The sequence below is a fragment of the Scophthalmus maximus genome, chromosome 18 (assembly GCF_022379125.1).
Source record: "Scophthalmus maximus strain ysfricsl-2021 chromosome 18, ASM2237912v1, whole genome shotgun sequence".
In the NCBI taxonomy this organism is placed as follows: domain Eukaryota; kingdom Metazoa; phylum Chordata; class Actinopteri; order Pleuronectiformes; family Scophthalmidae; genus Scophthalmus; species Scophthalmus maximus.
The window spans coordinates 18,001,562-18,028,514 of NC_061532.1; the positions used below are offsets into that span (position 1 = coordinate 18,001,562).

General features: G+C 46.2%; 2 protein-coding genes across 7 annotated transcripts in view; one reads left to right on the forward strand and one right to left on the reverse strand.

Annotated features, from left to right (window-relative positions):
• ncoa1 (nuclear receptor coactivator 1) overlaps positions 1-16,241 on the forward strand; it is a 44,832-nt gene extending 28,591 nt beyond the window's left edge. For 3 of the 6 annotated variants that reach the window (XM_047328527.1, XM_047328529.1, XM_035617421.2), the window contains 12 exons: positions 107-1,052; positions 1,139-1,348; positions 2,567-2,909; positions 3,227-3,409; positions 3,872-3,983; positions 4,083-4,251; positions 4,559-4,876; positions 5,009-5,110; positions 5,862-6,279; positions 7,001-7,169; positions 7,261-7,456; positions 8,040-16,241. In XM_047328527.1, the coding sequence (XP_047184483.1) occupies positions 107-1,052; positions 1,139-1,348; positions 2,567-2,909; positions 3,227-3,409; positions 3,872-3,983; positions 4,083-4,251; positions 4,559-4,876; positions 5,009-5,110; positions 5,862-6,279; positions 7,001-7,169; positions 7,261-7,456; positions 8,040-8,225 (3,352 nt within the window). In that variant the 3' untranslated portion in view covers positions 8,226-16,241. The remainder of the gene's footprint in view (positions 1-106; positions 1,053-1,138; positions 1,349-2,566; positions 2,910-3,226; positions 3,410-3,871; positions 3,984-4,082; positions 4,252-4,558; positions 4,877-5,008; positions 5,111-5,861; positions 6,280-7,000; positions 7,170-7,260; positions 7,457-8,039) is intronic. The other 3 variants (XM_047328528.1, XM_047328531.1, XM_047328530.1) reach the window with 2 other exon arrangements.
• A 302-nt stretch (positions 16,242-16,543) lies between these two features.
• Positions 16,544-21,845, reverse strand: unc93a (unc-93 homolog A). Its single transcript, XM_035617423.2, has 8 exons — positions 21,600-21,845; positions 20,865-21,046; positions 20,304-20,533; positions 19,175-19,309; positions 18,519-18,730; positions 17,863-17,998; positions 17,631-17,762; positions 16,544-17,408 (listed from the first exon to the last, which is right to left on the reverse strand). Exons 1-8 carry the CDS (start codon positions 21,687-21,689, stop codon positions 17,119-17,121), a joined length of 1,407 nt encoding a protein of 468 aa, XP_035473316.2. The 5' UTR covers positions 21,690-21,845; the 3' UTR covers positions 16,544-17,118.
• Positions 21,846-26,953: the final 5,108 nt, after the last annotated feature.

Sequence of the window (26,953 nt, forward strand, 5' to 3'; positions counted from 1 at the left end):
TATATGTAAAAAATCTGGTTTAGCCTAATGATTAAATTTGCACCTGTTCTGTCACATTTGTCTCCTCCGGTCACAGTTTGTCTTTTATGTCCCTCCCTTTTCCCAGGGAACACAACACTGCTAGCTCTCAGGAAAACACTACACCCGCCCTCAGCAGCCTTGCCCAAACCCCCTCCCGCTCCCCGGCCCTTCTTTCCGGAAGCAACTCAACCCAAGGTTCGGGCCCCGCCTCCTCAGGCCCCCACCCCAACAACAGCAACGCCTCCTCCCACGGACACAACCCGGCCGCACCCACGGGCTACCTGACGCCCAGTCGGACGTGTCCCCAGCAGGTCAACAGTCCCTCTCCTCTGAGCAGCCCACTCACAGCCACCCCTACCTCTTTTATGTCACCCAGGATGCCCCGGGCCAGCCCCGGGTTGGGGGGAAGCCCTCGGGCCCCAGGGAACCCCTTCTCTCCCTCCACGCCTGGCCTCCATTCCCCAACCGGGGCACTGAGCGGTTGCGGCGGCCTCAGCCGGCAGCTGTCCGGCGGTGACAGCAGTGCCAGCGGCGGGTCGACGGGCTCCTTCTCCCTGTCCTCTCCTGTCGCTCAGAGGCGAGCCAGTGCGCCCGCCGGCTCCGCCGCCAGGCCTCCGTCGGCAACCACCCCAGAAGGAGGAGGAGGAGGAAGGGGAGAGGACTCTGTTAAAGCCTCCCTTCTTTCTGCCCCCAGACTCAATCAGCTGCCCGTCGAGTCTAACAACAACAACAACAACTGCACCTCATCACCTCATCCTCCGAACCCCCATCCCGCCCCGCAGTGCCCAGCCTCGCACAGCACTCTCACGGAGCGACACAAGATCCTCCACCGGCTGCTCCAGGACACGAGTCCCAACGACGCCTCGGCCTCGGCCACCGGCGACGAGGACGAGGACGGAGGGAACAAGAACGACGTCGACATCAAGAAGGAGCCGCCTGTCAGTCCAGCAGTTATACCAGGATCCAAGTCCAGCTCCAGAGAGCCACAGGACCACCAGCTACTCCGCTTCCTCCTGGATACAGACGAGAAGGTGACCATTAAACATATACTCATATATGCCCTATTAAATCCATCTTGTTTAATACCTGGAGTAAAAACCTTTTTTTCATTTTGCAGGACCTGGGGGACCTGCCTCCTCCCTCTGCCCTCACCCTGCAGACGGTCAGGGTGAAGGTGGAGAAGAGGACGAGCGTGGACGGGCCGCCCTGCGCAGGCGGCGCATCCAAACTCGCGGGAGTGTCCGGCGGCTCGTCCTGCGTCAGTCCCAGATCCAGTCCCGTCGGGGAGAACCGCCGAGACAGTCGCAAGGACAGCAGAGACTCCACGGTATAACTATTATATTTGGTACCCCAGGTAGAAGTTGCAGTTTGTCGATTGATGGCACAGTTTGTTTTCTAGCTTACTGAGGTTTGCAGAGATCCAGACCAGGTCACTGGTCACAACTGACAACACAACACATTCAGAAAAAGGTTAAGACAAAAGAGACGAGTTTTAAAAAACCTCCTCTGGAGCAGCGATGCTCAATCTGGGAAGTTGCATCCCAGGGAAAACTAAAGCAGTTGCCACGGTTACATTGTGGAGTAGCTGGGCAAATTTTTAGGGAAATAGAATTCATGATGTGGTGAAATAAACCTATGATTTAAAAAAATATATTTGTTATATCGTATTAGGTTTTTGGGATAAAAAAATTAAAACATGAAAAAACTAAAGCACACAATCCTTGAAAAAAAAATCCTGGATCCGGATCCGGATCCGAATTCCCCCCAAAATTCCATCATCTGTTACCGTGTCCGAGGCATATGTTGGATACAATTTTCATGCAAATCCATCCATAACTTTTTGAGTAATCCTCCTGAGCAATCGAATAACCATGGCGTTAAAAAACAAGAACACACAAACAGGATTAAAAGTTTGTGTGAAGTTGATCTTTAATATATTTAATTGTTGCTCTAACCAATAAACTACCAGCTATAAAAAAAATAAAAAAATTCCAGTAGTCAGAACACGTCTTCTTCCAGTCGCCTGTTGGGGCTCCGGTCCGGAATCATAACTGTAACGACCCAGTAATCAGAACACGTGTCCTCTTCCCCCTGGAGGAAGCCACATGTTACCCATCATGCATGCATGTCACTGTTCTGTTCGCTTTCACATGTACATGTTTTGCGCAGCGTCAGAAACAAGAATGTTTCGTCAATTGAAAACACGGGACTCTTTTTTTTCCTCTGCAGAGCTTTTGTCTCGCTGCTCTGTCTCTGGCAGAGTCGCCGACAGCCGCTGTAAATCAAGTCCAATGTTTATTTTCTTGGACTTTGTCTCCGCCGTCGCCTCGGCTACCAGCTGCAGCCTTTGAAGCTCACTGGCCTTTGACCTTTTGTCTCTCTCTCCATCTCTCTTTCACTGATTGTCTGCCACCTTTTTTCTTTTTCTTTCTCTCCCTCACCCTCAATTCTTTAATTCTTTTACTCGTCCCATCGCACCATTCATTCTTTTGGACCCGTCCTCCTCATCTCCGTCTGCTCTGTTCTCCTTTTTCCTGCCCCTCAGACGTCCGGCGGCCCCGTTGACACGGATCCCCTCGCCCAGCTGCTGCCCGGCCCGAGAGGCCTGAGCGGGGCCAACCAGGCCACAGAGGATCCGGCAACACCTGGAGGAGGCCCCCAACTCCACTCTCCGGGCCCGCAGGCCCAGCCCCCGGCACTGCTCCAGTCCCCCGTACCTCAGCTCCAGTCCCCGCTGTCCCAGTCTCTCCCTCAGTTGCCGTCGCCCCAGCTCCAGTCGCCGTCGCCACAGCTCAAACTGCAGTCGCCCACCCAGCTCCAGCCCGGTGAGGCCAGCACTCCCCGCAACGCAAATGTGAAGAGAGAGCCTCCCGCCACTCCGAACAAAGGTACGGCTTCATAATAATTCATCGTTTACAAAATAGTAATTGTGATGTTTAATTGTATTTTATTTATCACCAGTATTATAATCATCATCAGTAGTAGCAGTTAAATCCAGAGGGCTCTCTGTTTTTTTTTACAAACAATTTGCCTACATATTGTTTGTCTATATGTCCCCTAGTGGCTACTGGAGGCCATTGCAGCAACAGCAGCAGAACCAGAATAATAATTCACTTCCTTTAAATTTAAATATTATATCCATAGGTTTGTGCATCTTCTTTTAATTTGTTTTTCATTTTCTTCCACCCTCCCCCCCCACACTCAGGGCTCAGCGATGGCAGACCGCCCTCCGGCTGCAGCCTCCAGAGTCAGTCCTCGTTCGACTTCTGCAGTCCCCCCACTCCGAGCCAGACGCAGGCCCCGGGACAGGGAGACCCCTTCCAGACCCCCAAAGACAGCAGCCCCTTCCCAGAAGCGGAAGTCATCAACCCGTTCAACTCCAGCACCGGTACGAGAACGAACGACAGAATTATCACTTAAACAAGTTCTAGAAAAACGTGTCTGGGAAAATGATCTTGTGACGCCTTTGGGAAGTTTGGTAATAAAACAATAACTGAGAAAGTCAGTGGAGCTTTGAATAGTTACTTGACACTGAGTGAAATATTGTCGGGTTGACCTGTTACTCACCTGACCACCGCACCACACTGGTGGGTGTGTTCCCTCTGTATTCTGTTACAAGTCGCTTCAGAGGCGAGCGGCACAACGCCACGTCACCGCAGCGAGGTGAACGTCCTTATCAGCGGCATCTACAGTCAGTCGCTAGGCGCTATATTTAAACTACACATGGATTTGTGAATATTTATTCCTTTCACATTCAAGTCAAGGGGTTCAGTCTTGATATTATTTTCCAGTTAAGTATATTATTATTATTATTACTTCCTTTTTAAAACTCTTTTGAATTGTTCCTCAGGCCTAACAAAGATGGACCTGGGAGACGTTCAGTTCCAGCCTCTGACTCTGTCGGACACTTTGTCTTTTGATGCTCTCGGACCTTTACAGGCTCCGTTAGCATCACCTCAAGAGTAAGTACGAACAATGAACAATGGGAAATTAATGATACTTTTGTTTTGGGATGATTATGTGCTATAAGAGGCTGTGTTTGTGTCCTCTCGCGCGAGCAGGCAGTGTGTCCCCTGCACGCTGGACGAGGTGCTCGGCCCCCTGACGGCGCCCGAGGGCCGCAACGACGAGAAGGCTCTGCTGGAGCAGCTCGTCTCCTTCCTCAGCGGAACCGACGAGAGCGAGCTGGCCGAGCTGGACAAGGCCCTGGGTATCGACAAGCTGGTGCAGGTGAAAAAAGCTTTCTAACACTCCAAGAGGGATGAACTCATAAAGTGAAGAATGCAGCAGCGAGCGCACGTGCAGTTACGAAACACTCTAATTAATCCAAACAAACAAAATAGATGCTTGATTGAAACGCTGGCAGCGTCTCATTCAGGTTTTCTTGTGCCGCCAAACTGGATTATGCTAAAGTAAAGCAGGATGTGATGCCTGTATACACTGCAAACAACTCTGAGCTGTTTTCATTTATAATAAAGGAACATACTATTAATAGCTCGCTGTCCTTTTTTTTTCTTTCTTCCTCCTCTCTTCTCAGGGCGGCTGCTACGACCCTTTGCCTCAGACCTTCCCAACCCAGCAACCCACTGCCAGCCCAGTTTCCATGGACCCGAAACTGCCCGCCTACCCTTCCCAGTTCACACCGGCTCCACAAGCGCAGTTTCCTCTGGAGCTGGTGGCCACGGTGGGGCCACAGGGTCTGGGGTTCGGGGCCCCGCGGGGGGCTTTCCCCGGCGGGATGGGCCTGGGCCTGAGGCCTGGCGTGACGCGGCCGCAGGGGCTGGGCCCTCAGCTCCGGCTGCCGCCAAACCAGCTGCGCCTGCAGCTGCAGCAGAGGCTGCAGGGTCAACAGCAGGTGAGGATGCGGCACCGTGATTCTTATCATGTGTTTCATTTTTATCCAGACTAAAAACACATTTTAACGTGGAAGATGGATTATTTTTACGACACAGTTCCAGGGTAAACTATCTGTGTCGCTCTGTCTCAGCTCCAGAACAGGCTGGCAGGCATAAACCCGTTTCCCGCGGGAGCCCAGCATGTGAACATGGGTATTCGTCAGGGGGTTCCACCGCCTCAGATTCCCTCACAAGTGAGTCACAGCGGCGGCAAAACGCAGCCGCCCTCACCTCCCGTTGCTTTCACAACACCACAACTTAAACATATGTTTAATCACCACTGTCATTTGCAGTAGATTCCAGCTGCAGCTGCAGAAGCCACTTGTTTTATCAAAAAGCTTTAACAACTAGCAGGTGAACTTAATGGAGCATTTGGAGTTGGTAGAGACCAAAAACTGAGCAACAAGACAGAGCATATTGGACATTATTAATAACAATAGGGGGCCGGAACGTTATTTTATTATGATGCTCTATAACATAACAATTTGAGCTATATCAACACACAGGGGGATGTTGTATTCAGTGTTTTCTACTGCCCCCAAGTGGCCAAAAAAAACCTCTGCGCAGCTGTAAGTAGAAGTAAAAACGCTTAAGTTATAATTAACCTTATCGAAAAATTGAAGTAGTTCAATTTAGATAAAGTAAACTTATGGGATATAGATTTATTAAATTATTATTCTGTGTTTGTAAGTGTGTTGTTTGTTCCCGTAAAATAATTACATAACAATGAACGAGCTACGTTCAATTTTAAATTTTTAAAGGTTCCAGTTTTAAACAAAGAAAATGTGACACGACTGTATTAAACCTGCTTGTTCTTTCTGTCACACTGTGATTGTTGAAAGGAGTTTCTGAAACTCTCAGAGACCCAGTGCAGGTTTTTGAAATGGTTTATCGTATATTTACATTTGAGAAATACGATTTAATTCTCTTTTTTTTTTTCCTCAGCAGCCTCCGCTGAACGCCCAGATGTTGGCCCAGCGTCAGCGGGAGCTCTACAGCATCCAGCACCGGCAGCGACAGCTTTTCCAGCAGAAGGTCATGCTGATGAGACAGAACATGGCCGCCGCCCCGACCGGAGCTGTAGCGCCCATCGGCGCTGCGAGGGTTCCGAAAGTTTCCCCCACGACGCCTCAACCCCAGCAGCAGCAGTTCACCTTCCCGACAGGTTTCAATCCGTTGACGGGAAACCCCCCTACCTCACCGAGTCACTTCAGCCCCATGTCGGGGGCCCCGCTGGACGGCAAACTGTCCACCAGAGTTCCTCTGAGCAACCAGGCGCTGATGGGCGGCGTGCAGGGCCAGTTCAGCGGCGCCGTGAGCTCCTCGTTGCAGCAGAGTCTGTTCCAGCAGTTCGGAGGGTCCGGTGAGTTCAAGGGGAAAAACCTGCCGCAGCCGCAGACATTCGATCAAGTTCTGTTCTGGATAGAAAACTCCCACTTTCTCCTTCACTCAGTCAGTAAAAGCCAGATCACAACAAAGCCTCGGTTGTAAACACCCGGCGGCTGGTTGCACCTCCTCGGAAAAACTCCCTCATGCAGAAAAGTTTAACAAGGTTGTTAACTTTGCCTCCCGTTCACACGGACGAACGCAGAGTGACTTTTCACTGCCCCTCATAAACCCGCAGCTCGCAAATGTATTTCGCATTGAGCGTGTAATTTACACACTCGGGCCGCTCTTAAGTACGTCCGTGTGTTTGAGTCAACAGAAAAACAACTCTTTAGCAGTGGTGGGTGGTGCACACGTGTTTTACAAGGTTCACTTCGCAACGAACGAACGGCGACATGTCGGCCTATTTTATCAAAGTGAAATTAAAGGGATCAAAATATTGGTGTCTATAAGTGTTAATAAAAAAATTCTGAAAGCAATGATCACTTAACATGAAAAGAAAAAAAAAACGCGACGACTGAAGAAGAAATCAGAAAAATACTTCCCTGAAGCAAAATTGTGCCAAAAATAAAGACAAATTCCCAGTCAAACTCATTTTAATTTGATCTAAAGAACGAGTTATTTAAAGTTTTGCACGTGCACGACAAAATGCAAATATTATCTCTTCTAATAAACCGTTTCCCTTCCCTTTCCCACAGCTATAGTCCAGCAGGACCCATCCTTCCCTCCCGAGATGAGCCCGACCAGCCCGTTGTTGTCGCCTCAAAGCTCCACCCCCCAGAGTCCTCTGCTCCAGCAAGCCCCGCCGCCTGGCTACCAGTCACCAGACATGAAGAGCTGGCAACAGACGGGCATGGGCGGCAACAGGTGAGGAAGTAGTGCACACGACTTTGCTGGGGCTTTGGCAAATGTTTTTTTTATTTTTCAATTTCATGTTTTGTCTTCTCTTGTGCTGCAGCCTGTTCAGTCAGTCGGGTCAGAGTGCGGCGCAGGCGTTCGGCCAGCAGGGGGTTTACAACAACATGAGCATCACCGTCTCCATGGCCGGGGGCTCGGGCGGCGGCGGCGGCGGCTCGTTACCTCCCATGGGGCCGCCGGTCGGCATGAGCAGCAGTAACCTCAGCAACGTGGGTTCAGTGTGCAGCGACCAGCAGGTCGGTTCATCGTCCGTCCGCTCAGCTTCTGACATCATAAGTTTCTCTTAAGGTTTAACCACATGGATGTGGTTTTCGATAGTGTCATAACATAATTAAAAAATTGCCTAATAAACATTGGTTGAGGGACTGAACTATGTATTTCAAAAAATAGTGGAGGTTCTCTGAGGTTCTCCCTCTCACCTCCTCACAAGAGAATCTGTCAGCTGATCTACTGACCAGTGACTTCGTCATGTCTTCCCTCCAGAAAATAAAGTCTTGGTCGGGAAAGAGAAAAGAGAGAAAAGAAAGAGAGGAAAAAAATGTTCCGGAAATGTTCCTGTTGGTGTGAACGCGTCGGACCACGGAAGCTCCGGAAAATGATGGCCCCCAGATTTCTGGACATTTTCCGGAGTTTGTGTCTGAGAACAGCTTATTGCATTATTCAGTGTACTTGTAAACGCAGAGGGGTTCATTTAGCTAGCAATCTCCAACTTTTACAAATGGAAAGGGAAACCTCAGATTATGGACTTTTTTATAACACAACTGTAAATATCTGCCCGAACATTCAGCATCTGTATCACCGGCGTTTGTGTTTGCGCAGGTGCAGCAGGTTCAGGTGTTTGCGGACGTCCAGTGCACAGTGAACCTGGTTGGCGGCGGCTCCTACCTGAACCAGGACTCCATCGGGGCCGCCGCCTCCTCCCAGAAGGGCCCCGGGGGGCCGCCGGGCTCCCAGAGCAGCCAGGCGCAGCAGAAGAGCCTCCTCCAGCAGCTGCTCACCGAGTGACACCTCCCCGGCCCCTCCTCCCCCCTTCAGCTCTCCTATCTCCCTCTACTTCTCACCTCGACGCCTCCTTCCTCGGAGGTCAGGGCACCAGACCCATTGCTGTCTCTGTCTCACCTTTTTCGGATGGATGGATGGAAGGAAGGATGGACGATGTGGACGACCACACGCGGAGTCGGGCTCAGAGCGGTCTTGGCTGTCGGCGGACGCGGCGACGCAGCCTGACCACTTCTGTGCGGCGCGAGGGGATTATGATTTTTTTCCGGGGCGCCTGGTCGTTTTCACCGCCCAGTACTTAAAAAAAAAAAAAGAAAAGAAAAGAAAAGACTCGAGTCAGAAGGAGCAGCAGTGTATTTGAACCTGCCTGTCTAATCTGTCTGACAACCTGTCTGTCTGCCTCAGCCTATTAAAGGCAGTGTTGTCTTGCTGCTCATTCCTTGGTGACCTACTTCCTGCTTCCTGACCCAAGAAAACAACTGCGACATCATTGTAGATTTGCCAAGTTGTCGTCACTGTTAAATCAGGGCCGGCCTCCTTTTTTTTCTTCTTCTTCTTCTTCTTCTTCTTCTTTTCTGATCGCACGGTCTCCGTCAGGGGGCCGTCGTCGCAGCAGCAGCAGTGCGACCTGGGAGCGTGAGTTGCGGCGTACAGCTGCGCTCAGCGTCGTCGGTGTGGGGGAGTGTCCTCACACAGCAGCACCTCTGGCTTTTCCTTTTTGATTTTCTATTCTTTTTTTATTTGAATTTTGGTTTGTTTTTGTTTTTCCTCTACCGGTCTCTCAGCGATGTGGGAATGTTAAGGTTTCAGACCTCTGTTGCATTGTGGGATAGGAGCTCAGTTATCAGCTGGTTCTGTGACTGTCTCTCTCTATCTGCTGCAGTGCCTGGTGGAAGTTGGAGTTTTTTCCCCGAGCTCTGCTTCTTCTCCTCCTCCTCCTCCTCCTCCTCCTCCTCCTTCTTCTTCTTCTTCTAAATATTATTCTATTACACCTTCTGTTCTATTTTATTTTGTAAAATTTTGAATAGTTTTTATTTTTTTGTTGAAAAGATGTATAAAAAAACAAAAACAACTTCTGCTCTCACCGTCATCATCATCATCATCATCATCATCATCATCTTCACGATCGATCATCAGAACAAGCTTTGACAACAGCCAGGATGGATGGATGGATGGATGGATGGATAGATAGATGGGAGACAGACGGGATGCTGCTCAGTTTGGAACTTACGTGTCTTCCTCCCCCTCCCCGGGGAGGAGGTTTTATTTTTTATTATTTTCAAAGTATATAAAAGAAAAAAAGACTGTTATGATTATTTAACTGTCTGTCCGTCACATTTGACCCCTCACCTCCGCAGCTGTGAATACAGAGCCTTCGTCGGGCTCACTCTCTCTCTCTTACTCACTCTCTCTCTCTTACTCTCTCTCTCTCTCTCTCTCTTTCTCTCTCTCTCATATGCTGTCTCTCAGCCTATCAGTGTTGTTTGCCATGTGCACCATGCAGGCGGGTAGTATTGTACAGTACAGAAGGACAAAGACTTGGGGGGGGGGCCGCTCACTCTTCTCTTGCAATTGCTTTCCTTTACGAAAAAAGAAAAGAAAAAGTGTAATTAACTCAGAAAAACAGCAAAACTATGTATAATGTGATTCGATCCAGGTTTTTGGTTTTTTTTCAATTCTAATAATGTCAAATCATGTTTTGTTTTTTGTTTTTCAGATTTAGTTTTTTGGCATCAGGATATTGTACTGTCGTTAAATGTTGCAGTGGACGGAGGAAGTTATTACATCTTCGCAAATGTGAAAATATTTTTTTCCCCAAGCGATTGAGTTTAAATATATCTAGATCTTGCTTCCCGTCGAGTAGCCACACCTCCTTTTGGGGGCGAGGTTTGGGGGTGGGGTTATGCTTTTGCTTTCTCTCGTTGGCAACCAGGGAAAAGCTAGTTAGCCCTCTTCTCTTACTTTTCTCCTCTTCCATTTACTCTTTATGTCTGTACAACACGTTCAAGAGAAAACCTTTCGGACAGTACACGTGTTTGTAACCATTGTATAAAGGAAAAAAGAAAAGAGAACGTGAAAATACCTCAGACCGTCTTCTTTGCTGTGATCGCGTGACGTCCTGCGGCGATGCCAGCGGTGCCGAGCCGTCGTCACAGCAAACAAACGCTCCTTTGGGGATAATTGTTCCTATATAGAGACATTTAAGTAGAAGCTTTAGTATTAGAAGTTCCTAACAAAGATGTGATGGATGATTAATTTTAAGATGTCGTGAAATCGAATCAAAACAGGAACGGGGGTGAATCACAGAAAATACACATTTTTATTTTGTTAATTTTCTCCGTAACCTCCCGTCGAGGATTTTTTTCATTTTTGGGATCTAACACTCCTCTCCCTCCACCTCCCCCCGATGAAGACTTCACTCCACTGGCTACACACACACACACACACACACACACACACACACACACACAGTTTTCCGTTGACTACTGTTGCTAAGTCAGACACTGTCTCTCTCAGCGGTGCGCCACCATAGAGTGTCCCCCTCTGCTGGCCGCTCAGTTGTTTGCGGTTTGCAACTTCACAAAATTACACACTGGGGATTTAAGCAAAAGTATTCTCGAAAGCCAATAAGCGTGAAATCCTCCTGACGTCCTCGCCCGACAGAAACCGGGGCCGATGTTCGAGGGGACAACAGAACATGATCCAGGGGCCGAAGTCGCCTCGGGTCTGGTGTGACGAACCGTCATGAGGGATGAGTTTCACGACCACCTGATTCGCCGCCAACTCTTAGGTCACCTAACATGCAGTCTGATGCTACTTCAGTGGAATAGGGCTTTTTTTTTTTTCCATGCGTACTGTTTTGTTTTTTTACAGCGACACTTCACCATATGCAACATTACCCAGACGTGGAGCGGATTAGTACGCAAGGTCAACATTCCACCCGCCAAACTCCTCCGGTGTCGCACGACGTACGAGAACCACTTTGTGTACGTCTGGATTCAGATCGATTCCCTTTGTGCCCAAACAGTTGCCCAGGAGCAGTCGACATCTTTAATTCTTTTTCTAAACTTCTTCTTTTTTTCAACTAGATGCTTTTAAAAAAAAGATAATTCACAGAGATTTTCTGAGCTGGGTTTTTATTTCTTCTATTTTTTTTCTGTGTGTATATTTATTCTAACAGCATGTGGATACAAATCGTCAGTGGATGTCTGACGAGCACCTCTCTATTACCTCATGACCTCTTTTTTTTTTTTTAACTGTGGGCCAGGTTTTCACACTGTGAGCAGCGCTGTGATCTCGCCCGGCGTAGTGCTTGAATCCGACCGTCGGCCGCTGAGCGCTTCCTCTCGGCTCCGTTACGTGCTCTCAATCTGACGCCGCCGGCTACAAAAGCTCTTCTTCTGTTAGGGAAAAGAAACAAACTAATAATCGACGATCGAAGTAGCGGCCTCGTTTTGAGAGGCCGCCTCCCATTTCTTTCCTTTTGACCTCCACCACGACCTTCACGTGCGGAGACGCTGTGGTTTCTCCGCTTAAAGAAACCTTCCTCTACCTCCTCTCTACTTTTTCAGTTCTCAGACACGGTTTCCATTCCGCTTTCGGCCTCGTCGTACCCGTCGTACAGCTCGACGCACCGAGCCCGGGTGTTAAGGGAGAGAAATGGGACAAAACTGATTGCAAGGTAAAATTCTGAGGAGGAACCGCGAGGCCTCCTGTTCCGCCTGCACTTCTTTTTTTTCTTTTTTTAAATCTTGCCCGTTTTGCACTCACTCAATAGAAGCACTTCAGTCCGGGGAGCCAGGAAGCGTCGAAATCCGACGCCGCGTGCGCGCGCTTTGGGACGGTTAAGTAACCAGACGCCGCGTGTTTTGCCCAGATCTGGTTCCTCACAGTGTGAACGCACGAGTCAAGGCGGTCCCGTGCCACTGTTTGGTCGACGTCAACTACTCAGAAGCTGCACAAAAGTGGGAAGAATGTATTTCGGAAGGTCCCCGTCAAGTGTCCGCCCTCCTCTTGTTAACCTGCTCTAAGGCTTCGTACAGTATTGAGACCCCGCCCCCCCCCCCGACCCCGCTTCTCTGCGTGGAATAGGCATTCCGATGGAAACGGTTCGACGGCAACGGTCAACTCATCCTGCAACGACGACGACAACAACATGCCAAATACAACCGATGCATATGTAAATTTATTGTTATTATTTTATTTTTTATGCAACAGCCATTCAATGAAACCGACAGTCCCTCCCCCTCCTCACTACGATTAACCGGTACAAGGTTAGGTTCTGTTTTTTATAACGCTGGTTTCGAGATGTTAACATAATGTATATAACAGAGAAATGTGAATATGTATTTGTTCAGAATCAACGAGAGAGAAAAAAAAAAAGTAGTGCTCCGAGTTTGTGGTAAATAACTACTCGCCTCCGTCATGTTTTTATTTCAATGTTTTTGATTTTCTACTTTTGATTTTTTATTTTTCCGATGACGTATGTATGTATGTGTGTATATGACTATCAGTGAGTGCGTATGTATGTGATTAATACTGTATATCTGGTGTTCTCTAAGACGGAAAAGTGGAAGATGTCCTGGTTTGATTCTTTTCTTCTTTTTACTCTTTAGACGCTGCACAGTACCTGTGGGTGTTTCTCCGATTAACTATGCCAGAGAATGGTTTTTAAGCGACTGCTGAATGTGATTTTACTGAGCGAGCGAGCGAGAGAGAGAGAGAGAGAAGCGGTGTGGACTGGCTTTTTTTTTTTTTGTACGGGTTAATTTAAAAAAAATACAGAAAACGAAACAAAAAAAAAAAAAGAGAAAGAAAAAAGGCCATATTATTTAATTTTTCTCTGTTGTCAAAAGTTAAAGCAGATCCGGGAGAGTGGAGCCTTGGTTTCACGGAGAGGCATTCGCCAGGTTGTTGTTCTGTATATGAGTGGGTTTTTTAAAATGGATTATTTTCTAATTGTCTGACTGATGTAGCCTCTTTTTTTTCCTCTTTTTTTTTTTTTTTTCATTTGTCAACAGTAAAATGACCAAAGCTTCAAGATGTTTAATGGATATCATATGCAAACCTCATCATCACTCGACAAGACGATAATGTAGGCCCCCCCCCCCCCCCCCCCCCTTGTTCATTTTGGATTTCGCTCCTCCTCCTCGCACAGTTCCGCATCTTCGTCCTTAGTCCCTCGTCCTCGCTCGCGTCTCTTAAATCGTTCTTTCCTTTTGTGCGAAGGTCTGCGAGACGTCCGGGAGTTCGCTCCCCTCGGAGGCGTCTCCACTTCGCCGCCAATGAGGTCTTTCTTTCCCTCTTTAGCCTAAAGTGCTACCGTTCGTTTACAGGAAAGAAAAACAGAAAACCATTGCAACCGTTATGCTATGCACCTTACCGACACAAAGCATTTCCTCACATTGACTTGGGTATGTAGACTTGACACTGGAGCAACACCTGAATCATTGACTTCATATAGGCAACGTATCTTTAGTCGACTTCACACTCGAACCACAGAGATCCCGTGTAGTGGGAGTTTCCCTGTCAGTGAGTTCTAGTCGACATCCGACGACCTTTCTCAGCGTATGATCTCATCCTTTGAGGAAATAAAAAAAAACACTTCTTTTCTTTTTTCTCTCTCCATTAACTAAAATACTTTATACCAAACTTGAGGTGCCTCGTGTATATATATTTTCCGCAGTAAAGCTCGCTCCTTTGCTGTTTAGCGGTGATAACCTTGTTAACCAGGGTTTTTAATTTTTAAAAAGAAAACCTTTTTTCACATTTGTATAAAAAAAATGAAAAGTTTACTGTAAATTTTAATGACTTTTTTTACATACACAGAAGATAAATCAATTTTTTCCAGGAATTTGCAAATACAATCTAATTTTGCACTTTATATATTGGATTTACTCGCCATCGGGTGCTGTCTCAATCAGATCGGCAGAAGCATCGTTCCCCTGAATGTACCAAGAAAATGTCAGTTTGAGTAAGTTTTAATTTGAAATGGAACAAATTGCTCAGGTTCTTTATGAAGAACTCGACTGACGGGGGCTAACCCCCCCCCCCCCCCCCCATTAGCCAAATGATGACTAAAAATTGTATACACTTTACCTATACCTTCTTTGTAATGTAGATCTTTATCTTGTCTCTTTCTCTTGTCTCTTTCTACACCAACCGATCCTCAGTATAAAAACTATGCCAGTCTTCTTCAGGTGACATCCCTGCCCTCCTCTCTGCGCCGTCGGCCGACGCCAGGCGTTACTGTTAAAAAAAACCTCTTCTTGCTTGAATCTCAGAACATTCCTGCTCACAAACACAGGTTTCAGCAACCGTCAACACTTTGCTCTGTAGCCGAAGCCGCCGGGCATTCACTCTCCTCTCCCGCAACTTCGAACCTGTTTTTTCCTTAAACCAAGGTGAACACTCGCTTTTTTTAAAATTAGTAAACGTCAAAAGTCTGGCTGTGCGAGACTTGTGCTCTGCTGTTTGGAAACAATTGTGCACTGACATAAATGACAACACACCAAACTATGTTGCTTGTCTTCTCCATTTTTTGCTTGTCTTGTCACACACTTGTGCTGCCAAATGTAGACTATTTAGCGGTGTGCTGATTTCAGGATCGGGCCAATGCCTTGTGCAAGATCGGGTAAATAACCGGTGCGGGATCGGGCCAATGCTTTGTGCTGGATTGGGCCAGTGCCCGGTGCTGGATCGGGCAAATGCCTTGTGCGGGATCGGGCAAATGCCTTGTGCAGGATCAGGCAAATGCCTTGTGCGGGATCGGGCAAATGCCTTGTGCAGGATCAGGCAAATGCCTTGTGCGGGATCGGGCCAATGCTTTGTGCTGGATTGGGCCAGTGCCCGGTGCGGGATCGGGCAAATGCCTTGTGCGGGATCGGGCCAATGCTTTGTGCTGGATTGGGCCAATGCCTGGTGCTGGATCGGGCCAGTGCCCGGTGCGGGATCGGGCAAATGCCTTGTGCGGGATCGGGCCAGTGCCTTGTGCGGGGTCGGGCAAATGTATGGTATCAGCCAAGTTCCTAGCCAAAAAAAAAAGTTTTTGTTGATTTTATTCAGTATTCTCACTTGTCATTGGTCCGAAACGGTATTTGTGCACCACTAAGTATCTGCACCGTCCTTTAAATCTTAAAAAAAATCCCGCTCATTCCTTGTGCAAATGTTCAAATCCCTGCTCTTGGTGAAAGATACCCACAGCATCCGTTTTGTCAAGTATTGTAAGCGCTGCCTTATTGGGACTGAGGTTGGATATGGTTCAGAGATTTTAAAAAGTAGGCTTCTCGTTAACTCACGACTTGTGTTGTTTCGGGGGGGCGGTAATGCTTTCTCCGGAGAATTTGCGAGAGAAAAAAAGACCAAGGTTCCACTTCCTCCCTTGTACAAATTAATATAAATAAATATATATATAAATATATTATACATTTTACCCATTTTTGTCCAGTTTTTTGTATATTACACTCATGTAAAGTTTGTTTTTAACGAGGCATCGGAGCAGCTATTACAAGACAATATGAGTGACATTGTTCATCTGGGAGAATTTTATGCATGTTATATTTTCTCTTTTTCTCTCTCTGTCTCTTTTAATGCCCCCCAACCCCCCTGTTCAGGTGTGTAACGTGAATATAAAGAAATCTACCTTTTCTTTGGAATGTTGTAGACAATCAGTCTCAGGCCGGGTCCAGTCCCTGCAGGGAGTGAGAGCCCTGCAGGCTGGTCGACAAACAAAACTCTACTTTTTTCGTTTGACAATTAAAAACTGTCTTTGCATCTACTGGAAGTCTAAATTTGGAGGTTTGTTCATTCATATGTTTGTGGCTGCTCAAGTTTACACACACACACAAACACACACACTTCTACTACACTCAAAATACAAACACCTCGTGCATTTGATCCCTCTGCTTTTTTTCCAAGGTGAGGATGCCAACCTTGCGGAAATGATGCTTTGACTAACAAATCTATAACATCTATGAATGTGGGAATGCAACACATTGCAATAAAAGCACCATTTGAAATGCAGCACGTCGTCCCGTGTCTGTTCTTTATTGCCCTAAAATTAAAACGGTTGATGATTGTGTTGACATCAACAAGTTTGCAGATGATGTTATCGTTTATTTGACCAAAAAGTGAATCACAGCTTCACATTCACGAGTTTATTTAGTTTTTAGTGAAATTGTATTTATATGTATAGGTCATCAACCACGCCCCCTCAGTGTTGGCAGACGTGATGTGGGTACAAATATACAAATATATAAAGTGTTTCTGATCAGTTTGATTTTAATTTATTTGATACTTTTAAAAAATGGGGTGAAACGTCATGATTGACATCTGAAACAGTCTTTATTGGTGTAGGCACTTACTGCCGGCTCCTACATTTACTAACTTCCAGTATAAACCAAACAGTATAAGCGGTGCAACGACAAAACTTTCATGAAGCAGCTTTAAGTGCTGCCTCCGTGTGGTCCGTTGAGTCTTTCCAAGCAAACGGACGCTGTAGCGTGAAGCTAGCGCAGTGTACTAGGGGAAGTACACTGGAATTTTATAGTACAAGTCTTAAAGACAACGCTTAAAATATGAATTTTTTGGCAGTTTCCCTCTTCATAAAATTTAAAGAATAACATATCAGTTCGATTCATTCAATTTACAGTACAGTAACATTCATGAAAATGTGAAACAATTTTGAAATAAAGTTGGTTTGATCACAGGTCACCCCTGGACAAGGAGCGGGAGATCCGGAGCAACATTTGCGAACATTTGCGTTCTCACATGGAGCCGCTTCAGAAAAAAATTTCAGGAAAATGTCCAGACTTCAGCGTATGAAGGTAGCGAATCGGACACCTGATGTGCAGGTTAGTGGCCACATCGGGATGCGAAAAAGAATCTCGAAAATCAGTCTCTACATTTGTGTCTGGCAAATAACTTTTTCCCCGTCGCTTTGAATGGTTTCTTTGTATCTGTGGTGCTCCACCTCTTTGACAGGCGGCGTCGGGTTCTTGTGCTCGTGATACTCCACGATGGGGTAGGTGACGGCCGTCAGCAGCAGGATGCTCAGCAGGATGTACAGTTTATACTCCAGACACAAGAAGGTGCTGTAGGCGAAGGCGATGACGAAGCCGATGGACTCCCACATGCGGTAGTTGGCGAACGCCGCCTCTTTGTCCCGGGGGAAGAGGGCGCCGTAAAGTGCTGCGAGACGAGAAGCCGACAAAGAGCCAAACACAAGTTCAGTTCTTGGCAAACTCTAGCAGTGCGATAATGAAGACAAGGAATAAAAAAGTGGACGTGATGATCAGACAGATCAGACAAACTACTCCGAGGAGCTACAGTCGTAGCCATTCCTCTGCAAGAGCCAAGGAACTTTCTTTGTTCTGTATCAGAGCAACCAGAGGGCCGATGGGCGTTTCTTACCGTTGGTCTGCGTTTGCCAGACGGCGTCTGCCAGTCCCCACAGAGCGGGCAACGCAAAGAAGACGACCAGATTGTCAGGGTCGGGCCTCCAGAGCAAGAAAGCGATGATGCAGGCGAAGTTGGTCAGCGCCGCTGAAAATCAACAGTTCCCACCGTTAAATAGACACCGGCAGTTCAGTCAACTGGACTGACACATGTCCAGTCCAGTTGGATAAGTTGGAATCATCTTTACCCAGGAGGAACAGCGCCGCTCTGCCGGTGTACTGAGCGAGTCTCCCACAGAGAAACGAGCACAGGGAGTTGGTGGCTCCGAAGCACATCATCACGAAGCCGACGTAGTGGATCCCCAGAGCACACGTGACATAGTTCTGCAAAGAGACACAGAGGAGATTATTCATCCATCCATCGTCTACCGCTTTATCCATTGAAGGGTTGTAGGGGTCGCTGGAGCCAATCCCAACTCACATTGGGCGAGAGGCGGGGTTCACCCTGGACAGGTCGCCAGCCTATCACAGGGCCACATACAGAGACGGACAACCATTCACTCTCACATTCACACCTACGGTCAATTCAGAGTCTCCAATGAACCTGACCCCATTCTGCATGTGTCTGGACTGTGGGAGGAAGACGGAGAACCTGGAGAGAACCCACGCACACACGGGGGGAACATACAAACTCCACACAGAAAAGGCCCTGGTCGGTTTGAACCGGGACTCGAACCCAGAACCTTCTCGCTGTGAGGCGACAGCGCTCACCGCCTCGCCACCGTGCAGCCTCAGAGCAGATTAGTTTTAATCAATCACATATCCAGTAAGGTGGCACCTGAAGATCCCGACAGGTTTGGTTTTGGTTTTTGTGGAATTTCGCGCCTCCCGGAGATCTCCTCACCTTGGTGTACTCCCCCGAGAGGAAGCTCTGCTCGAAGCCGCTGTACACGGTGAGGGGGACGAGGGTCAACAGCCTCCAGTCCCTCAGCAGTCTGAACGTGGCCAGGAAGGTGTGGCAGAACGGCTCCCGGTTCCCCCGGAACTCGCTGGTCTGCTCCTGGTCGATGTTCTCCAGGAACACTGCCACGATGAGCATGGCCAGCAGACCCACACCTGCCGCGCAAGAGGACGGACGGCACACATTTGTTATTCGCCGCCGAGTGTCTGAGAGTGGGCAAGTGGTTAAAGAACAACTTTTCACTGTTGGAAGTCACGCTGCTCTGCCGCAGCATTAAAACCGCCTGCTTGTAGGTGGTTGTAATGCTGTGGGTCCGAACAAACGCTCCGACCGTCAGGGCGTGGCGTCTGCGTGGCGTCTGCGTGGCGTCTGCGTGGCCCCCCCTCGAGGCGTCCCGTGATATCAGGGCGCCGGGAGAGTTTGAGCTCTGGATGTTGCAGAGTTTGGTTCAGACTCTTTTCACGGCGCCCTGCACAGACGCGTGATCGGATGGAGCGCGTGGGAGCCGCCCAGCGCTCCCGTCAACTCTGGATGCCTTCAGGAGGGCGTCGCGCGTAACCTCGACCTGAATTGTGACGCGGAGAAGAGGATGTCGTTACCGATGTAGCATCCGACGAGCGTCCACACCAGCGTCTGAGCAGGTCTGGCGCTGGCGCTGGCGGTGGCGTTGACGCTGCTGTTGAGGCCACAGTCAGCCGCTCCGCAGTACATCAGCTGCTCCTCGGGGATGACAGCTGCCCGGACATGAACACAAACAGACATCGACACATTTGACTCTGACAAATGAAAAGGCGCTGTTGGCAAATTTGAAAAATTGGATCTGTTGGCCCCGAGTTCGCAGGAAACTATGTCGAGATCAAAGTTCCAACTTTTTGCTTTGTAGAGAAAGAAAAAGAAAATGATTTAATGAGCAAAACAACACAACAACAAAACAATCTCTTTGCTTTGTTTGTGTATGTCCCTTAAATGACGGACTCCAGGAACACGTCTGCTGTCGTCGTGTGCTGCACTCAGGTTTTATGATAAGAGGAACGTTTCATAAGACGTCGACGATGGGACCAAGTCAACGGCCCGCTCTGGATTCTGCGTCGCAAAAGCACAAACAACCCATAATCCAGACTTCCCCATCGAGAGTTTGCCTCTAAACCAGCGGAGAAATGAAAAATTGAGCAAAAAAGTTTTGTGCTTCCAAGAAATGCCCCGTTATCGTTTCAGCCGATAAGCTGCAGAGCATCAACACTAATAAAACAATATAATGCATAGTAGCTTGGCAGCATCATGGAGCCACTCTCGGAAAACGCCCTTTCCTAGTTTCTCCTCTGAACTGACCATAAAAAAATGTTTTTGTCCTTAGTTACGTCGTGTCTCCGGTCACGCGAACCTGCGTGTTGCGCTCATATTTGTACTTTACTCCCTGCAATTGCAATGAAGCAGAACTTTCCTGAAGTAGAAAAATGTCGGCCTTCTGGTAGAATTCGACCGTTTTGGACGAGAAAATGCAACGGAGCAAACAAAAGCCTCGTGTGAAGACTCTTCCCTGTATTTGCTCGACGACATTTGTTGTAAAAACCACAGTTATGAGCCGGTTTTTCAACTAACTACTCAGCACTTGACGCGCTAGTTCACCACAACCTGCACAAATGAGTTGATTTAACCTGTTGTTTTTTTTACAGTGCTCGGGTCACTCGCACCAACAGGTCATCTACGCGGCTCGACCGTCTTTCCCACCGATATTGGAGTCCTGTCCGAAGATGAGCGACGACATGAGGTTTCCCCACACGGTCGACGACTGAAAGATGAAGAAGAAGATGCCGAAGTACTGGTTGATGACGTCGGGGCCCTTTTTGCCGTCGCTGGCCGCCTGCTTGTTGCCGGAGATGGTCAGGTAGGTGCACTTGGCCGACCACAGGGGAGAGCCGCCCAAACCCAGGACCACCGAGGTGGGGATGAGGGTGTACCTGAGCGGGAGAGCCAAGATCAACTCATCTTTGACAAGTAGGGCATTTCTACATAATGGAACGACTACACTGAAAAAATTGCAACCGAAATGTCGTTGAAATAATTCGAAAAATGGCAAATATTTAGCTTCGCATTGACTTTGTATGTAATCGCATCGTCCTCCAGCGGAACATTTTGCATTTGCATTGCGTGGGAATGTCAAACGCGCCTTCAACCAAACTCCTCCTCGGCTGCCAAGTGCTCGACTCTAGAATGGCGGTGGTCGCGCCAGATTTTGGCGACTCGTGTTGCCCATTGGAAGAAAAAAAAACCCCCGGGGGATTGAATTACCATCCTGGGTAGAGGTTTCCGAAGGAGTAGGAGACGTAGCAGGCCATGCTGACCACGATGGTCCATTTGCAGCCCAGGTTTTTGATCATGATGGGCGGCAGGAACATGGAGGAGACGATGATGGAGGCGTAGATGACGCTCAGGGACACCACGCCCATCCCGTCCTCCGCATTCAGACTGCTCTGCACAGACACACCAGAGACAGTTGCAGTTCCAATAATGACAGATCTTTGAGTATAGTTCAAATAAAATATTGTTATTTCAAACTACAGGAATTCGTTAAATTTGAATTATCAAGAACGTTTCATACAGACACACTGGGTCATATTTAATGTTTTGAGCATGTATATATGTGAAACATTGATTGGTTTTGATTAATATTCCATTTTCGCATTGAACGAACGTTATTGCCCAATTTGTTTTAAATTTGACGTTGTTGGAAAAATCCCATTGCCGACCTGCACTAAGCTAATACACACACTCTGGCATTTCAATATTCAAATGATACATTTATGTCTTTGGTTCTTATCATTTTATATTTCTTTATCTATTCTCATTTGATACTCTCTTAATCCCTTACAGCATTTACAGGTTCAAATAAAATGTTTGTGTAATGAGCCGTTATTTGTCGGTGTATAACGCACGCATTGAAATCCTTTTATCAGTTAATCACTTAAATACCCGTGACAATAATCCATTTTCACATTTTAGCGCCTTTAATAAACAATAACCTACCTGTAAACTCTGCAGGCCTCCGTAAGCCGTGAACAGAAACAAAAAGCCGATGGACACCACCAAAATATTCTTGAAGTTGCGACTGATCATGGCTGCCTTCCTCAGACGTATGCCTTGGGAAAAAAAATGTAAGAAAGATGTAAATAAGGATGAGTGTTTACTTTAGGACTAATGACTTCACCCAGCGGCTCAACAGCTCCAGAGAAAGTGTCAGTAGAGACTCTTTGCTGAAAATGACTGCGATAAGGTCGTGAACTGGGAATGGAAGAGAACAAAGTCCAGCCACACACGGGGCGGGGGGGGGGGGGGGGGGGCTCGGGAAGCCTGGAACGGAAAGTTTTCTTATTTGTAATCAATATAATAATAATATCTCGAGAATTCTTAAATAAGTATGTAAGTAATTTTCTCTTGAGCATGATACTCTGAGCAAACCTGATTGAACCGTAGTAAAGTACTTGTGAGGGGGGGGGGGGGGGGCAACAGACACTGCTTATGGACAGGGACTAGAATTTGGTGCTACACCCCTGCACACACACACACACACACACACACACACACACACACACACACACACACACACACTTCCCACATGTCAAAATCAACAGGATCAATGTCACAGAGCAAAGGTATAAACTTTACAGCATGTTTCTTTTACAACGGCACGGACTTGTCCTCTTTCCTTTTCTTTTACAGCGTGAAAGCTTCTTGTTGTTTAGAAACGAAGGTAAATAAAAACGCGTCAAACACGAACCAGATCTGGTCAATAACTTGGCCTGCAGCTGCTCTCAGGCACGCACGGTCATGTCTCATTCTTGGACCGCACGACCTCAGTGTTTTCTCTTCATCTTATCATGCGACCACCGAGAACCACACACACTGTCAAAGACACAACACCGACGAGAAGCGCGCGCGAGTTGGAGTTCTACACGAAGCTTCTACTGAAATGACCGTGAAATGGTTTCAGACTTTATTGAGCAATCCACATTTCCAAGTCCAATAAATTCAGAAACACTAAGTGCTTGGTTGCGAGTCAATTATCATAAAGTGATAGTAGCTATGACGATGACATGTTTTGATTACCGCTACGGAATCTTGTCATTTGGATATTATAATGATCGTCTATGTTTATAGACTTCTTGTAGACTTCTCCACCCTGTTGTTAAGACACAGGTCAGGGTCCTTTTAGTTTTATCATATATATGAGTATACTGTACCTTTTATATGTATATATCTCATATATATGAGATATATACATTTATATATATGACTATACCTTTTAGTTTTATCATATATATTTATATATATGACTATACCTTTTGGTTTTATCATATATATTTATATATATGACTATACCTTTTAGTTTTATCATATATATTTATATATATGACTATACCTTTTGGTTTTATCATATATATTTATATATATGAATTTACCTTTTAGATTTATCATATATATGAGTATACCTATTGGTCTTATCTCATATATATATATATTTGACTATACCTTTTGTTTTTTTCATATATATTTATATATATGAGTATACCCTTTAGATTTATCATATATATGAGTATACCTTTTGGTTTCATCATATATATGAGTATACCTTTTGGTTTCATCATATATATGAGTATACCTTTTAGATTTATCATATATATGAGTATACCTTTTGGTTTCATCATATATATGAGTATACCTTTTGGTTTTATCATATATATGTATATGCATACTCATTCACACATATAAACATACATATCTATGCTTTCCTTTAAAAAAAATAGCGGTTTGCACGTCATCTTCTGATAAGAGCGACATGACGTATCAAGTATTTAAAATGTTTTCCATTGTACTTATTCAAGCACTTTTGTCGATGATATTAATATATTGTTATGAATTGGATTTGTCCAAACAGTCCAGTTCAGTTCAGTTTGCACTTTGTACTCAATTTGGCAAAGGAAGATGAGTGCATCCTCCCACAACTTTGATCTGAGGAGATAAAAAATATCTGCCTGATAAGTTCCGCTGATAATATTTTGCTAACCCTAACCCTTTTTTTTTGAATTGTGAGACAGGTCAGGGAAAGTCTAGACTGCATTGACAGAGCATCATCAAATTTGTGCTGGCAAATGTGGAGATATCACATATTCAAATCAAGGGGGTCGCAGGATGTTTTCCAGAATGCAAATCAAATTGAAAAATAATTAGAAATAATTAGATTTAGCCACAATTGTTGTTGCATTGAAGATAATAATAAAATGATAATAAAAAATATATACCCGATCTAATTATATCTCTTACTCTTACCTACTTTTTATTGGCATATCTATTCGACCAGCAGAGGAAGCCAGAGTCCACAATGTAAGCTTTAAAAGCTGGACAGACAAAGTAACACTGCAGATTTCCTGCAACTCATTTCACCTTCACTCGTATTGCTATATATTAACACATATGCACAGTTATGCGTCTTGTGTCTTGAAGTTACCCACAGTGACCACAGTTCCCAAGTTGCAGTTCGCACCTAAGTTAAACAGATGTTGATTACATTCATGTTATTAATCTGAATCAGCAAAGTAACAAGTGAACAAAGAAAAAAGTTAATTAATGAAGAGGAGTAAAAAGTACAGACACAAAATAACTTAGCTTACCTCATTGGTCGCGTTAACTCAAGGGGAGTGTAGAAAGCGGTCTCCACGGAGCCCCCAACTCATGCAGGCGTCCAACAGGTGCTCTGCCACTCGTGCCAACAACGAAAATAAACCGACCCCACAGTGACATTAGTTCTGGTATATAATAAAAATCAGGTCCCCTTAGACATGTCAAACTTATGTTATCAGTTAAATATTTAGAAAACAAAATACTAATAATAAGCAGTTCACTCGGCATCTTGATATTTTACTATCGCTAAAAAAGGAATGCGATTATGAAATCTGGTGAATTGTTGAAGATTGAACTGCTCCAACGTGTGTGAATGGTTGAAATGAAGTCCGCCTCCACCAGCCACAGCAACAAATTGCTGTTTGCACATAAGTTTAACTGATTTTGATTACATTTATATTGTCGATCTGAATCTGCAAACGGTGAGTCAGTTCAAAAAAAAAATATTGTAAAAGCCAAAACTAATTTGTCACAGCCGCAGAAGCGCCTGATTGGTTGGCCTGATTTTTAACTGCCGTGGTTGGTTGGGTTTCCCTCCAACAACACACACACACACACACACACACACACACACACACTCTGCCGGACCCTGGGGTAGAGAATTACAGGTCTTAGGGAGGCAGACAGTCAGGTATGTCTGCTCTGCTTCAGATATGAGCTGTAAGCTCTGTGAGCAGACCTGCTTAGGGCCCTTTACTGTGTGTGTGTGTGTGTGTGTGTGTGTGTGTGTGTGTGTGTGTGTGTGAGCCACTAGAGTACACTGTTACACAGGTCAGACAACATGTGTGTGTTAGTATTCATCATTAAACTTGTTCCAGTTGATACTCAAACATGTTTTATTTGATACGCCGTTTGTCTGTTTTGCACTTCAGGGCCTCCGTATCAACCCTGTTCTATTTTATTACAATTCATTCGACATTTATAGTCGACACGGGTTAATTGGCGATGAAACCAATTGTTAGTTGCAGCCACTGCTTGAGTTACGATTGTTTAAATGCGGCGGGAGGCCGTCACAGATTGGTTTCCAGAGTCAACAAGCCAAGCGTGTAAACTTGAGAATAAGGGGAAGATTGTTTTTTCTTTCCTTCTGATGTGTCTGAGGTGAAGTTGGTGCGATGCCTCGTCCAGCCCGGCGGGAGCTGTGAGGGGTCGAGCTGGGTCACACTCTCTAATCCCAGACCTCCACCTGTCCGACTGCAGGAGTCATGGGAACAAACCTCTCTCTCACGCTTCCACTTCATTCCCCTCACACACACACACACACACACACACACACACACACACACATTCTTCCTCCTCCAAACTCTCTTTTTCTCACCCAGTCCTGCCGCCTCTCTCGCCCAAATCCCCCCTGGAATCTCAGACCTGTGTGTGAACCGGGCTGCAGTCGGACTGACGTGACAGTTAAAAGACCGGAGGAGCCTCCAGCGGCCTCCACGCCTTTACATCCAGACCAATCCAGTGCTCCAGAAAGATCGGACGTGGATATTTATATCTGTCGTGGTAGAGAGGAATATTCATGCGTGCGACCTTGTGAACGTCTCTCATTCGACTCAGCTGAGGCTTAGTTTTCATTCAATATGTCATCAATCAAACTGTAACATGTGAATCATTAAGGGTGGAGACATTTGTGTAAATGTGTGTGTGTGTGTGTGTGTGTGTGTGTGTGTGTATTTTGCCGCATTAGACGTTCTTAGAGATAGAAATGCCTGCAATTGTCTGACTGACGTTCAGCTGACCATAGTTTGTTTACATATAATTTATATTCTGATCAAATGTGAGATGGTCACAAAGGAAAGAACCGAGAGGTGAGAGGTGAGAGGTCAGAGGTCAGAGGTCAGACAGGAGACAGAGAGGAACCCGGCAGACGGACACACAGACGTCAGACGTCACCGGTTTCCTTCCTCTCTCACCACGTTAACCGTCCGGTTGGAGCAGAATAGCAAAACTCTGCATAAAAGTAAAGGCTGCAGATCATAATAATCAATGAAACAATACGTCCGTCCTGTTCATGCTCTAAAGATGAAAGATGCATAGTTGATAAAATGAGACATTATCTCATAAGAATGTTTGCAGACAAGCTGGTTATGTCGTTTGACTCCAGTGATGAGTTTGTGCCTGAAGAACAGTTTGACATTATATTACATACATTATATAAAAAAGACTTGATGTATTTTTTTTTGTGCATTTTTTCAAAAACAACCATTTTCAGTGCATTTGTGATTTTTGTATAGGACAAAAGGAAAAGGAAAAAAGGGGGCAATGAAGCATGTAGAAAAGTAAGAGGAGTCCAAGCATGTGCATGGATACACACATACTCATACATACATCCACACACACACACGTATTCACTGCACTGACACAAAAATATGATTGTATGAAACAGATACAACGAACATAACATGGTCTTCATCACTTATTATATAACAGGGAAAAGGAGTTGAGCCCACAATGGCGTCTAAACTGGTTCCACACCTTGAGCGTAGTCTTAACCATGATACCTTCACAGTATTCTGTGCAGATTGAACCATTAGATGTGTGAACCAGAGCTGCCGGCGAGCACGGCGAACAAGAGGCCGCCTCCAGTCTCAACCACGCTGGGGCATTGTGCGACCTGTCAGCACGCAGCCAGTGGTGCAGTATACGGAGGTCGGTTGGCCAATAGTAATAGTTCAAATTAGGTAAAGCCACTCCCCCCAGCA

What these genes read in the sequence shown, in the direction of transcription:
- unc93a (XM_035617423.2), bottom strand. Translation starts at nt 21,689, where the DNA reads ATGATCAGTCGCAACTTCAAGAATATTTTGGTGGTGTCCATCGGCTTT. An exon ending in GCTCGTCGGATGCTACATCG is followed by an intron (nt 18,731 to 19,174) that starts GTAACGACATCC and finishes CTTGCGCGGCAG; the next exon opens with GTGTGGGTCTGCTGGCCATG. An exon ending in CTGGCAAACGCAGACCAACG is followed by an intron (nt 17,409 to 17,630) that starts GTAAGAAACGCC and finishes CTCGTCTCGCAG; the next exon opens with CACTTTACGGCGCCCTCTTC.